At 30.4% G+C, this 12435-nt stretch overlaps 1 protein-coding gene across 1 annotated transcript; it reads left to right on the forward strand.

Moving 5' to 3' along the window:
* The first annotated feature begins 9007 nt into the window (after nucleotides 1–9007).
* LOC101489860 (mitochondrial pyruvate carrier 4) lies at nucleotides 9008–12195 on the forward strand. The gene is made up of 5 exons (XM_004486149.4): nucleotides 9008–9167; nucleotides 9929–10027; nucleotides 10303–10355; nucleotides 11310–11383; nucleotides 11825–12195. Exons 1-5 carry the CDS (start codon nucleotides 9113–9115, stop codon nucleotides 11880–11882), a joined length of 339 nt encoding a protein of 112 aa, XP_004486206.1. The 5' UTR covers nucleotides 9008–9112; the 3' UTR covers nucleotides 11883–12195.
* Nucleotides 12196–12435: the final 240 nt, after the last annotated feature.

The following is a 12435-nucleotide window of genomic DNA, read 5'->3' on the forward strand; positions in this document are numbered from 1 at the left end:
AATATCTCTATATAAAATCTTGCTTTTTGTATATATATATATATATATATATATATATATATATATATATATATATATATATATATAGCAACATTTTATTTCATATATAAGTTTATTGGTCGTGAGAGTAAGTGCAAATTCAGAGATACTCTTAGACTTGATTTTTGGCGATGACAAAAAATAATTGGTCTGATAGATTATGAAGTTACACACATATACTATGGGCGTCATATTTGTTTAAAGTCTTAGGTGTAGTTTCATTTATTGGATTGTAGTGTTTTCAATCAAAGTTTTAGATTGTTATCACAATTACATTGTGTTTATGTCACGATAGTTAATATATAGCGCACAAATAGATTGGCGCGTCAGCATTTACAATCGTGTTGGAGTCAGCAGTTTTCAAAAGTCTTGAGGTTGCATCATAATTACGTAGCGGATTAATTGTTCAATTTAAAACTTTGTTTTTTGACACATACAACACCATTTTATTTCCTATATAAGCTTGTTGGTGGTGAGAATAAGAGTCAACCTTGAGATACTTTTGGATTTGGTTTTTGGCGACGACAAAAAATAATTGGTCAAATAGATCATGCAGCTAGACACGTACACTTTGTATCTCATATTTGTTTAAAGCATTAGATGTATTCTTCTTCGTTGAATTAGAGTGTTTTTAACTAGAGTTTTAAATTGTTGTCACAGTTACATTGTGTATATGTCACAATACTTAATATATAACAAACAAATAAACTAACACATCGATATTTACAATTGTGATGTAGTTAGGTGTTTTCAAAAGTCTTGAGGATGAGTCAATCTTACGTAGTAGATTAGTTGTTCAATTTAAAACTTTGCTTTTGACATATATAGCAATATTTTATTTCATATATAAGCTTATTGGCCGTCAGAGTAAGTGCCAACCTTGGGGTACTCTTGGACTTTATTTTTGGCAATAACAAAAAATAATTAGTTAGATAGATCATGAAACCACAAACAGATATTTTGGGTCTCATATTTGTTTAAAGCCTTATGTGTGCTTTTCTTTATTTGATTGAAGTGTTTTTAACCAAAGTTTTAAATTGTTGTCAAAATTAAATTGTGTTTATGTCACAATACTTAATATATAGTAGGCAAATAGACTGACACCGCAACATTTACAATAGTGGTGTAGTTGAGAGTTTTCAAAAGTCTTGAGATTGCGTCACAATTACGTATGAGTAAGAGTCAACTCTAGAATACTCTCAGACTTGATTTTTAACGATGACAAAAAATGGTTAGATAGATCACGAAGCCACACACAAAACTTTGGGTCCCACCTTTGTTTAAAGCCTTAGGTATGCTTTCCTTTATTGAATTGGAGTGTTTTCAACCAAAGTTATAAACTTTTGTCACAATTACATTGTGTTTATGTAACGATACTTAATATATAACAAACTCTTAGATTGACTTACTTCTTAAGTAGAACCAATCAATTTTTACCGGTATCAATTTTATTATTATTATTATTATTAGTAGTAGTAGTAATATTATTACTTTTATTATTGTTAAAGAAAGAAAGAAAGAAAGAAGGAAAGAAAAGGAATAAGGGTTTTAATGGGGTTGACCTATGTTAGAAAGAAAAAATGTTAAAAGGGATAAATCGCTAGGTCAACAAAAAAAAATCGCAACAATAAAAATTAAAAATTATGATTGTCGAAGATAAAGAAGAAACTGAGGGAAGTAAGAAAAAGTTTGGTTTTGGTGGTAATAGGTGTGTAGCAAACTTGCTCTGTTTGATCCACAATTTTAATATGTTATTTCTATCACTGAGTTTGTTCTTTTAATATACAATATTAGTAGTTTTATCTTCTCTGAGAGTTACTTCGGAATACTCACTTTGGTGGAAAGTTGTTTGTTACTTTGTTTAGTTTCCATCTTTGGTGATGACTATTGTTGATTGGTGTACCTAAGTGTTACTAGGAAGACTCTGGTGTAACCATTAATCATTATAATGGAAATTTTTTACATTAAAAATTGTGTTTGTTTCATATTTAATTTTCTGTCAATTATTATTGCTATGTGAAATTGTATTTTATGTTTGGCCATTTATCTGCATAGGTGATGAAAAATTATTATGTATTATTAAGATAGTTATATATGGTTTTTCCCAACACATACAAATAGACTGACACAAAGGACAAATAGACTAACGCGACGACATTTACAACCGTGTTGCAATCGGAAGTTTTCAAAAGTCTTGAGGTTGCATCACAATTTCGCAGTTGATTGATTGCTCAATTTAAAATTTTGGTTTTGACACATGTAGCAACATTTTATTTCATATATAAGCTTATTGGTTGTGAGAGTAAGAGTCAATCTTTGGATGCTCTGGGTCACTCTTATACTATTGAACTTGATTCTAGGTGATGAAAAAATATAATTGGTTAGATAAATAATACAACCACACACAAATACTTTGGGTCATATTTTGTTTAAAGCTTTAGGTGTGCTTTTCTTAATTGGATTATAGAGCTTTTAATCAAAGTTTTAAATTGTTGTCACAATAACATTGTGTTTATGTCACGATACTTAATATATAATAGACAAATAGACTAACGTAGAGAACAAATAGTTTGACATAATGACATTTATAATCGTGACGTAGTCAAGAGTTTCCAACAATATTGAGGTTGCGTCACAATTGCATAGCATATTAATTTCACAATTTAAAACTTGATTTTTGAGATATATAGTAACATTTTTTTTCATATATAAACATATTGGTCGTGAGAGTAAGTAATGAAGACCTAAAATGAGTTAATTAGGAGGAAAAACAAAGAATATTTCAAGTCAAAATTTTATAATAGTTTTTAGTTTTATTTGTGTTTAATATGAATTGTAATAATTTTAGTTAAGTGGTGTAAGCTCAATATGGATCTAGAGAATTGAATTTTGGTCCATTTTAGAAATCAGGTAAATTATTCTTTAAATATCTTGTAAGAGTCTCATTTTTTGACAAGTTTTGGAATGAGTTAGAATTTCTCCAATGAGAATTTTGAGTGGGCTAGATCTCCTTTTAAGTTCTTGGATTAGAACTTGCTTGAATCTTATCAATGACTTCATTACCATTGTGGCATTTCTACATTGTCTTATCAATCATCCTTGATTGTGGTGCCTTCTAATCTTCTCAACCTAATTCATATTTGTTTCTTTATTCTCTTTTATTTTCTTACTTTATTTGAAGAAATCACTTAGTTATATGTTCAATATCATATGGAAGCACTTAAATCCACATCAATAAGAGTCAACTTTGGGATACTCTTGGATTTTATTTTTGGCGATGTAAAAAATATTTGGTTAGACCAATCGTCCAACAACACACATATACTTTGGGTGTCATTTTTGTTTAAAGCCTTAGATGTGGTTTTCTTTGTTGGATTTGAGTGTTTTTAACCCCAAAAATTAATCGTTGTCAGAATTTCACTGTGTTTATGTCACAATACTCCATATATTCCATATATAGCAGACAAATAGATTGAGGTGGTGACATTTACAATTGTGATGTAGTCAAAAAAAATTCAAAAGTATTAGTGTTGTGTAACATTTTCGTAACCTATTAACTATTTTATTATAACTTTGCTTTTGACATATATAGCAATCTTTTTATTTTATATATAAGCTTATTGGTTGTGAGCCTAAGAGACAACTGTAGCATACTCTAGTCAATCTGAAATTCTTGAATTTGATTTTTGGTAATTAATTAGTAAGATCATGCATGCACACATAGTAATAACTTAAAATTTTGTGTTTATTGATAGATTTTTAGATGCTTGAATACTTAGGCATCGATATAGATAATAAAAATACAACGTTTCAAAAATCAAATCAAAGAATGAGCCAACGAAACTTGTAGGTTGTGGTTTAATTGGTTCAGTCGATTCAACTACGACTAAATCAATTAATACACAAATAATTAAATCAAGTAATATAATGCTAAGTTTCATAAATAATTAATACAAATAATAATAATTTATAAAGTAAAACATCATTAAATTTAAAATTTGTAAATAATAAATAAATACATAAGAGATGCATAAAAAAATATGTTTATATAAAAACACGAAAATGCTTTGATAAAACATGATAAAAAGAATAAATAATATTTAAAAAAATAATAATTGGCTGAAATGGTTAAGAAGCCCAATCTAATTGGCTTCTCTTTGAGAATTGTACCGTACATCTCTCCGCCTGTACCTCATACACTCTCATCTCCATTTAAAATATTATTTTGCCATTTTTTACTATGTATAAAACACTCTAAAATTTACCACTCCATTCGAAAATTTCAAACTTTCAAATTATAAAAAAGTGAGTTTTGTTGAAATTTTCGAAACTTAATTTTCTAGAAATTTTGGACAATTTTGAAACTTTTGAGAAATCTAAAACTTTCGAAATGCATTTTTCCAGAATTTATCAAAACTTTTGAAAGTTTTGATAAATTTGAAATCTTCGAAACTTTCAAATTTTCGAAGTAATAAAATTTTCGAAACTTATAAGAAATTTTCTAAATGTACAATCATTTGAATAATAATTAAAATTTTATTTTAAAAAGTGGATTTATAATATTATTACTAATTAAATTTATTACTCTTTTTGAAATCAGGTATGAGTAGAGTTGAGGTTTCTGCTTCAAGAACGATTATAGATTCTACAAAAAAGTTCACCACTGATCAGGTATTATTAATGATAATTCACCACCGATCAAATTTTGATTATAGATATATATTTGATATTTTATTTGAAACATATTTTGTAGATATTTTCCTCTCGAGAAGCTGTATTTGAATGGACAAAAAATATTGTAAGGCAAAATAGAATTTTAATTATTACCATTCGATCAGATAAAACAACCAGAAATAGGTGGAAGATATAAATCAAAATCAAAATCAAAATCATTTTGGGATGCGAAAGAGGTTGAAGATATAAATCAAAATCAATATTAACTTGTTCTCACAAGAAAAACTATCAGTTTACCCTCAGATGTATACCGTTAAGTGTCGGTGAAGGATGGAAAATTAGTATTCGTTGTCAAACACACAATCATGATATACTGGATATTGTAACCGATCATTCATATTTGGGGAGTTTAAACGAAGAAGAGATAAAATTTGTCAATGACATGACAAAGTATAAGCTTGCACCAAGATTGATTTTGAATGCTTTAAAAGAGAGAAATAAAGATAATCTCACAATTCCTAGTCAAATATATAAAGCAAGGAGTACTTTCGATCATCGTTGAGAGATTCATACACAAAAATGCAGCATCAGTTGAAGTTAATACAACCAAAAAAATTATGTGCATTGGACAAGAAGACGAGATAAGTTAAAGACAAATGTAGCAGCCCAAATTCCAGAATCTAATGTTGTACAGGATCTGACACAAGAACTTCAACAAACTTCTTCATCTTCAATCCATGAATAATAACCTTTAACGACCCACGATCATACGAGTAATTACAGAACATAACAATAAATACTTATTGTTATTTAAATAAACAATTAATTAATATAATTAAAAATTAATTAAAATATATCTCTCTTTCCCATATCCTTTAAGCCACATGGTGTTCATATTGTGTCAACACATATGTCACCATCGGTCCTATAGGGAATCCGGGCTGCTGATCATGCTTAGGCTCAACATCATCAACATCATCATGTGTAGTCTCAGCATACTGCTCCTCAGCCTGCTTCATCTCTCAAGGACATCCTCCTCCATCTGTATAGGCTCAGTGACATCATCCTAGACATCATGTCTACGGCGACGTTGTCTAATTGGACGATTTGCTTCATTATATCGTTTGTTTGATGTTGTTGGTGGAGTTCTCTCTGCTCCATCACCACTATCACCTCTCAAGTTGCGAATAATTTAGCCAAATGCACCTCTCGTTTTAGACACTGCAATATATCAATAATAAAAAAAATGAAAAAAAAAATAAGAAAATTCATTACAGAACTTTCTTATTGTTCCCAAATTTTCAAAACTGAATTCGAAAGTTTCATTGAAGGCCAAACTTCCGAACCTATTTCGAAACTTTCCATGAACTCCAAAGTTTCGAAACATTTGAAACATTCAAATAATTTATGTTTATGAAATTCACATTTCGAAAGTTTCAAATTGTTAGAAAGTTTCGAAGGTTTTTTGCATTTTAAAAGTTTCATATTGATGGAAACTTTCGAAAGTTTCAAAAATTTGAGAAAAAATGAACTTCGAAAGTTTCATGTTCATAGAAACTTTCGAACATTTGAAAAAATATGGTTTCAAAAGTTTCAAATTTTCGATGGGGGTCTTAATTGTGTGTTTCGAAGGTTTGTAAATTTGTGATTCGGACAATTGAAAGTTTCGAATGAAGTAGGTGAAAAAAAAGGGAAGGTAATTTTTTTGGAGGTTTGTTATAGATAACAACAGGGACAAAATGGTATTTTCAATAGGGATGGAGGTGAGAAGTACAAGTGGGGGGTGCACGGTTCAATTCTCCTTCCCTTTTTGTAAAGATGGTTTGAAGTGGATCAAATCCATAATCCTTCATCTCTCATTCTTGACCTCATTATAAAGGAATAAACACAGTGCTGAAAAATCGTCATAGGTGACACTGGCTAGCTAAAAAGGAAAGTGAGATATGAGATCTGAAGAGACAAAAAGAGAGAACCATTGCGTGAACTTGAGGTTCTCAGATCTGATAGACATGATTGGATCGATCTTCGATTCTTGATCCAATTGGTTGAACTGGCTGGTCCGTTTTGGATTTTAAAACATTGAAAAAACAATTTCATGATAGTTAAGCAACAACTAATTGATTAGACATGTTAATTTAATCAATTATTTCTAATGGATTAGATTGTTTAGTTCATCAATTACCATGTGTTTCTGCTACTAATTAATTAGGTTATATTAATCTAACGGATTAAATTAAACTATATCGCAAATAAAAAGAATTTATATTAATTTAATGGATTAAACTAAATCAGAAATAAAACTGTTTTTCAATTCTTTGGATTGAGATTTGAAATTTAAACGTTAGTTTATCATTGTGAAAGAACCATATCCTATAAATATTCTTTTTGAAAACCAATAAACCAATTGAGTCATTGAAATTGTCATTCTTTGAGAAATAAACCCTAAACACTTAAATTCTCATAGCTTCTTCAATTACTTTAGTTGGTTTTCTTTGGGATGGTTTGCACATCATTTGTGCGGATAAGGAAGTTAGTAGAAGAAGATGATGATATTCATGAAAAAGTAAAGGAGTAATAAACATGCTATCAATGTAAACAATAGTTTTAGGATGTTGCAATGTTGTGTTGGTGGACTCTTGATTATTTATTTTTGGATATTAGAACAACTTTGAGAACATGTAACATTTGAAATTTTGATATGTCTTAATTTGATATATTATTTTCTCGTTTTTGAATTATGACTTCTCTATTCTTAAAAATTTTATTTGAACTGAAAATTTATCGTACTACTACTTAACTACTAAAATAAGAAATATTTTTGGAATAAATTGTCACTCGCATTGCGACGATTATTGATCCTTGTTGAAAAGTTTTGGGACACATTGGCTGTTATATGAAATGTATATAATAAAATATATAATGTAAGTTAATAATTTTGTTCTCAAGTAGACTTTTGCACTTGCCGAAGCCCAATATCGCATCCTTTACAACAAAAACAGCTACACTTTCATGATATAATAGTTGATTTGATATCATCACCAATAACACATCTCAATCATCTACTGAATTTAGTGATGGAATGCATATAGGTATGCCCACCATTAGACACCGTCACTACCATGGATTATGTAATATACTGTCATTTGAGGAAATGTTCTTCCATCTATCCACCATCGTGTGATATTTTTCCACCATTACATAATTCAAATTTTCGATTAGAACAAACTCTATTTAAACATTTTTGCTCAATGGTGATCATAATCTTCTTAATGACGTTTTTTCTCCATGATTCCCCTATATACCAGCATGGAAAGAACACCATGTTGTCGTGCAACAATTTACTTTCTTATATATACGTGGTCCTTCATTATGAGTTAATCTTCTTTTCTTATTGTAATTTGTGTTTTGAAATCAACCACTGTCGTTTTGGATTCCTCATTCTTCACGAATTGATTCTAAACTCGGTGGCAACCTGGACGACAATAATGATGATGAGCTTCGTATGGTAGGTGAATAACTTGTTGATAAAGGAAAAGAGTAACTAAATCCAATAAGATTAACTAAATCCACCAATTTCAAATTTATACAATTTACAATAAACTTTTTGTGTTGTCTTCTAAATTTTTGTGTACTTAACTCAAATCACAATAGTGAATGTGAATAAAAAAATATAACTATTTATCATCTTTAATCATTACCACCTATTTTTTATGAAAGTAATTAACCTATGGTTTATACTTTACATCACATAGTCTCATGATTAGACCAACAAATCATGTCCTCCTGAAGTCAATTAATATTGGTTGTTACGACCTATTTTTTTTAAATATAAATCACATACTTATTTAAAAAATTATTTTCAAAACTTTACATTCACTTGTTATATGTTTTTAAAATTATTTCAAATTGAATTTTATTGTGAATAGTTTTGTTTTCAATTTTTTGATAAATGATTACTTTTTAAAATTTTATTTTTATTTATTAATAAACAAACACATAAACTTTGTTTTTATTTTTTTTTTTAAATTCTAGAAAATCATCTATAAATTATTGAATATAAATTTCACTTTTCTTTGCTCCCTATAGCAAAAAGGCCCTTGTAAGGTTTATCTCGTACTTTACTTCTGAGGTGATTGTACCAATTTGCCCCAAACCAACATTCGTCAACGTGAGAGCCCCAAAGGAGCATTGACTTTGTTGTACACCACGTGTCGCCGTTTAATTGGCTAACTTTCAGAAGTGGATCCCGTCCGTTAGTGGTTGAACTTAGTAAACTATTTTATTAAAAAATTAATAACAATATAAATAAATAATATAGTTTTTCAAGTAGTAGCAAAGCTGAACCCAAATCCATTTTCGATTTCAATCGGAGAGCAAAAGAAGAAGAAGAATCCATTTCATGGCGGCTACAAAGCTTCAAGCCTTTTGGAATCATCCTGCTGGGCCCAAAACCAGTGAGTCACTTCGCTTTTTCGTGTTTTTGTTAGAATTCGTTGTTTTCCCTTTCATACAGCGTTTCGGATCTTCAATTATCAATGGTTGTTTTATTATCTGAATGAATTTCCTTATCTTCTTTTATATATACATAGAGCAGCTATCGGGTTTGGCTTTGGTTTCAAAAGCTAATTGGTGATTTATTGAAAGATCAATGTTTAATTCGTGACCTAAGTGTTTTTTCAATTAACGTAATCTCGGTTGGGATTTGTTTATTAGTCTTAATCCTTATTTCATTTTACTTGAGTATTTTGCGTGTTATGTTTATTGTGATGGCTGACAAATTGCAATATATCGCATGCTTCATGAAACATAGACTTATTATCAAAGATCAAAGAAAATGTGGGATTGTTGGCGAGTCAAGATAGCATAGCATAATATAGGCCTTTTGGAGATAAGAAAAAAATTAATGAAGATTTATATATATTCCCTCTGAAATGAAATATAATCAAAAAGAAAATTTGAAAAGTTGATTATCTAGTCTAAAATTGATGCATCAATTTTTCAAATACTATATTTGCTTATATTTCATTCTGGAGGGAGAATTTGTGTATGGAAGGATGTCACTAGCTCTAAGTACAAATACCAAATAGATTCCATTTTTCACCTGATTCAAATTGTTGACTCTTATTTGTTTCCGATCAGCAATGTTGTTGTCAATTGTTAACTTTGTCATTGTCGAGCTGTATGAATGCATAAATTAACCACTTATTTTGTGCAGTTCACTTCTGGGCACCTACATTTAAGTGGGGTATCAGCATTGCCAACATTGCTGATTTCGCAAAACCACCTGAGAAGCTTTCTTATCCTCAACAAATAGGTATGCCCGTGCGCATAGAACTGAATGTAGTGTTATTATCATGGACTTCACTCTCTCTCTCTCTCTCTCTCTCCCACACACTCACATGTTTTTGCTTACCATTCACCCTTGTGAATGTGTATTTCTGGATTCCTTTTAAGGTGTCAGCATGTGCAAGTGGATGAATTAACAGAATGCTGAGTATTCAAGTTGCAAGCAATTTTAGCATATATATTCTCATGTATTGGGGTTTTATTACATCTATGCATTGCTGATTTCTTTTGTTTTTAAAACAGCTGTCACAGCTACTGGAATTGTCTGGTCGCGTTACAGTACTGTAATTACTCCTGTAAGTTTTATTTTTTCAACAACAGGTTGCTTTTAACTAGTTCATGAAATATTGAAAAATTAGTGAAATGAGGATAATTTATGAACCTTCCGTGCAAACAAAATTTTATAATGTCACTTCATTACTGTTAGGACCCCAAATGTGAGAGGGTATCTTTTGGAGAACCATTTGTAGTTATGGACAGGTCTCTGTAGGAGCTTGGCTCGGTGGGCATTAGGATATTCATCCTTTTGCAGTTATCTTTCATTTTCAGAAATAAGACACTCTTTTATTTTCCATTGTTGTTCTATTTTCTTCTATTTACTGTCTTGTGATCGGGGTTCACATCAATTACCTTCATCGTTTTACTTGATATGTGCATGATTCTGGTTTGTAGTTGCACCATCTCTCTTGCTAGAGTATGACATACCTGACTTGTAAGATTATGTAACATCAATTAAACTATAACATGGTACGTCTAATATACATTGTGCAATCTAAACCTGGATTCCTGTTTTTTTGCTGCCTAATTAAATTGTACGATACATAATGTAGCTCTCATTGTCATCTCTTGCTCCATAATATTTGGTGTCTCCTAGACATTAATCCATACTGTTGTTTCCTTTATCTGAATTTTTATTTTATATCAATCAGCTCCCTCCCTCGGTGTGTGTGTGTTTGCCAAGAAATTTAAAATTATATACTAGGCTTTGTGTTAAACATGGTGTATACAAGAATTTTAATCTCGGTTAACACAGAAACATTTAGGTACTACTTTGTTGCATGCCAATTACTGAATTAATTTTGGCTTACTGATCATAATGGCTGGACAAAATAAGAGTAGGGAAATTGAGAACTGCTACATAGGTTACTTTATGAATACTATTGAGAGAGTAATTTTCTTTTAATTTCTGTGTGCAATACAATTTTCCATAATCCTGATATGTTAGTGGGAACTACTTTTTGATGTTTCAGAAAAATTGGAACCTTTTTAGCGTTAACGTTGCAATGGCAGTTACTGGCATATACCAACTCTCACGCAAATTGCGGTAAGTGATATGTATCAATATTTATTTGATGTTTTTGTGTGATTCTTATTTGCAAACTTTGTGATCCAATGTTAGTTCACGGTTTCTAGCTAAAAACCAGTCTCTGCCATATTTGTTTGATGTGGCTAGTGCAGTCCTTTTGGGGGCCCCAAAATAGTGGGAACCTCGTACACTTTTATAATCAGTAATTATAAAGTTTATTTTCTTAGTAGAATTGGATTAAATTTATTACAAAATCAAATTTTGACGCTTTTCCTCAAAATCGTGAAGAGCAATGTAGAAGGACAAAATACAATTACAATGTCAACGGAAAAACTTCCTTCTTTTGTAGATTAACCTTGTGAATAGGCATTGATAAATTTTGGTTGTTGCAAACATTGTTTTTACCACTGTTTTATATCTCCACGGAATACATATATTAACTTGTGTTCTACTTCCCAGACATGATTATTCCTCAGAAGCAGAAGTAGCAAAAGAGGCGGAAGTAGCAAAAGAATGATGACGAAGAATTTGAAAATAAGTTATTGTGTACTTGGAGCCCGATGCCCTGATTGCAATTTTCATGTTGAACTTATATTTGAATTATTATTTTGGGACGTGGTTCATTTTGTAGTTGGCAAAGGCACAAACTGTCAAATCTTGTGTATTTTCATGTCTGACCTGATTGTTGTAGAAATAGGGATTCGAGATAAGTGGTAACTGAATGCCATAGGCTCCAAATTTACATCTCGATATTTATTGTTAATTTGTTATGTTCATAATCATATCTTCAAGCCCTCGCAAATTGAAGTATTGAACTGATTGCCACTTCACGCTCTGCAGTGTGTGTTTCTGTATATGGTTTGAATATCGGTGACTAGATTTAAATTGAGTATACACCGAATATCTCTAATGGTTAGACTAAAAAATCAGTGGCTGATGAAAGCACGACAGTTTGGAATACCAAAGACAAATACAGTGATTTGTGTAACGTGGGCTATACAATTAAACGATAATATATATTGTACATACTCCAGTAGATCTCTTAAACAAGGTAATCTTAGTGGCAAGCA

This window comes from Cicer arietinum, chromosome 1, assembly GCF_000331145.2.
Source record: "Cicer arietinum cultivar CDC Frontier isolate Library 1 chromosome 1, Cicar.CDCFrontier_v2.0, whole genome shotgun sequence".
NCBI classification, from domain to species: domain Eukaryota; kingdom Viridiplantae; phylum Streptophyta; class Magnoliopsida; order Fabales; family Fabaceae; genus Cicer; species Cicer arietinum.

Coding starts and splice junctions, on each gene's coding strand:
- LOC101489860 (XM_004486149.4), top strand. CDS start 9,113: ATGGCGGCTACAAAGCTTCAAGCCTTTTGGAATCATCCTGCTGGGCCC. Junction 10,356..11,309: donor ACAGTACTGTAATTACTCCT/GTAAGTTTTATT, acceptor TTGATGTTTCAG/AAAAATTGGAACCTTTTTAG. Junction 11,384..11,824: donor CAACTCTCACGCAAATTGCG/GTAAGTGATATG, acceptor TCTACTTCCCAG/ACATGATTATTCCTCAGAAG.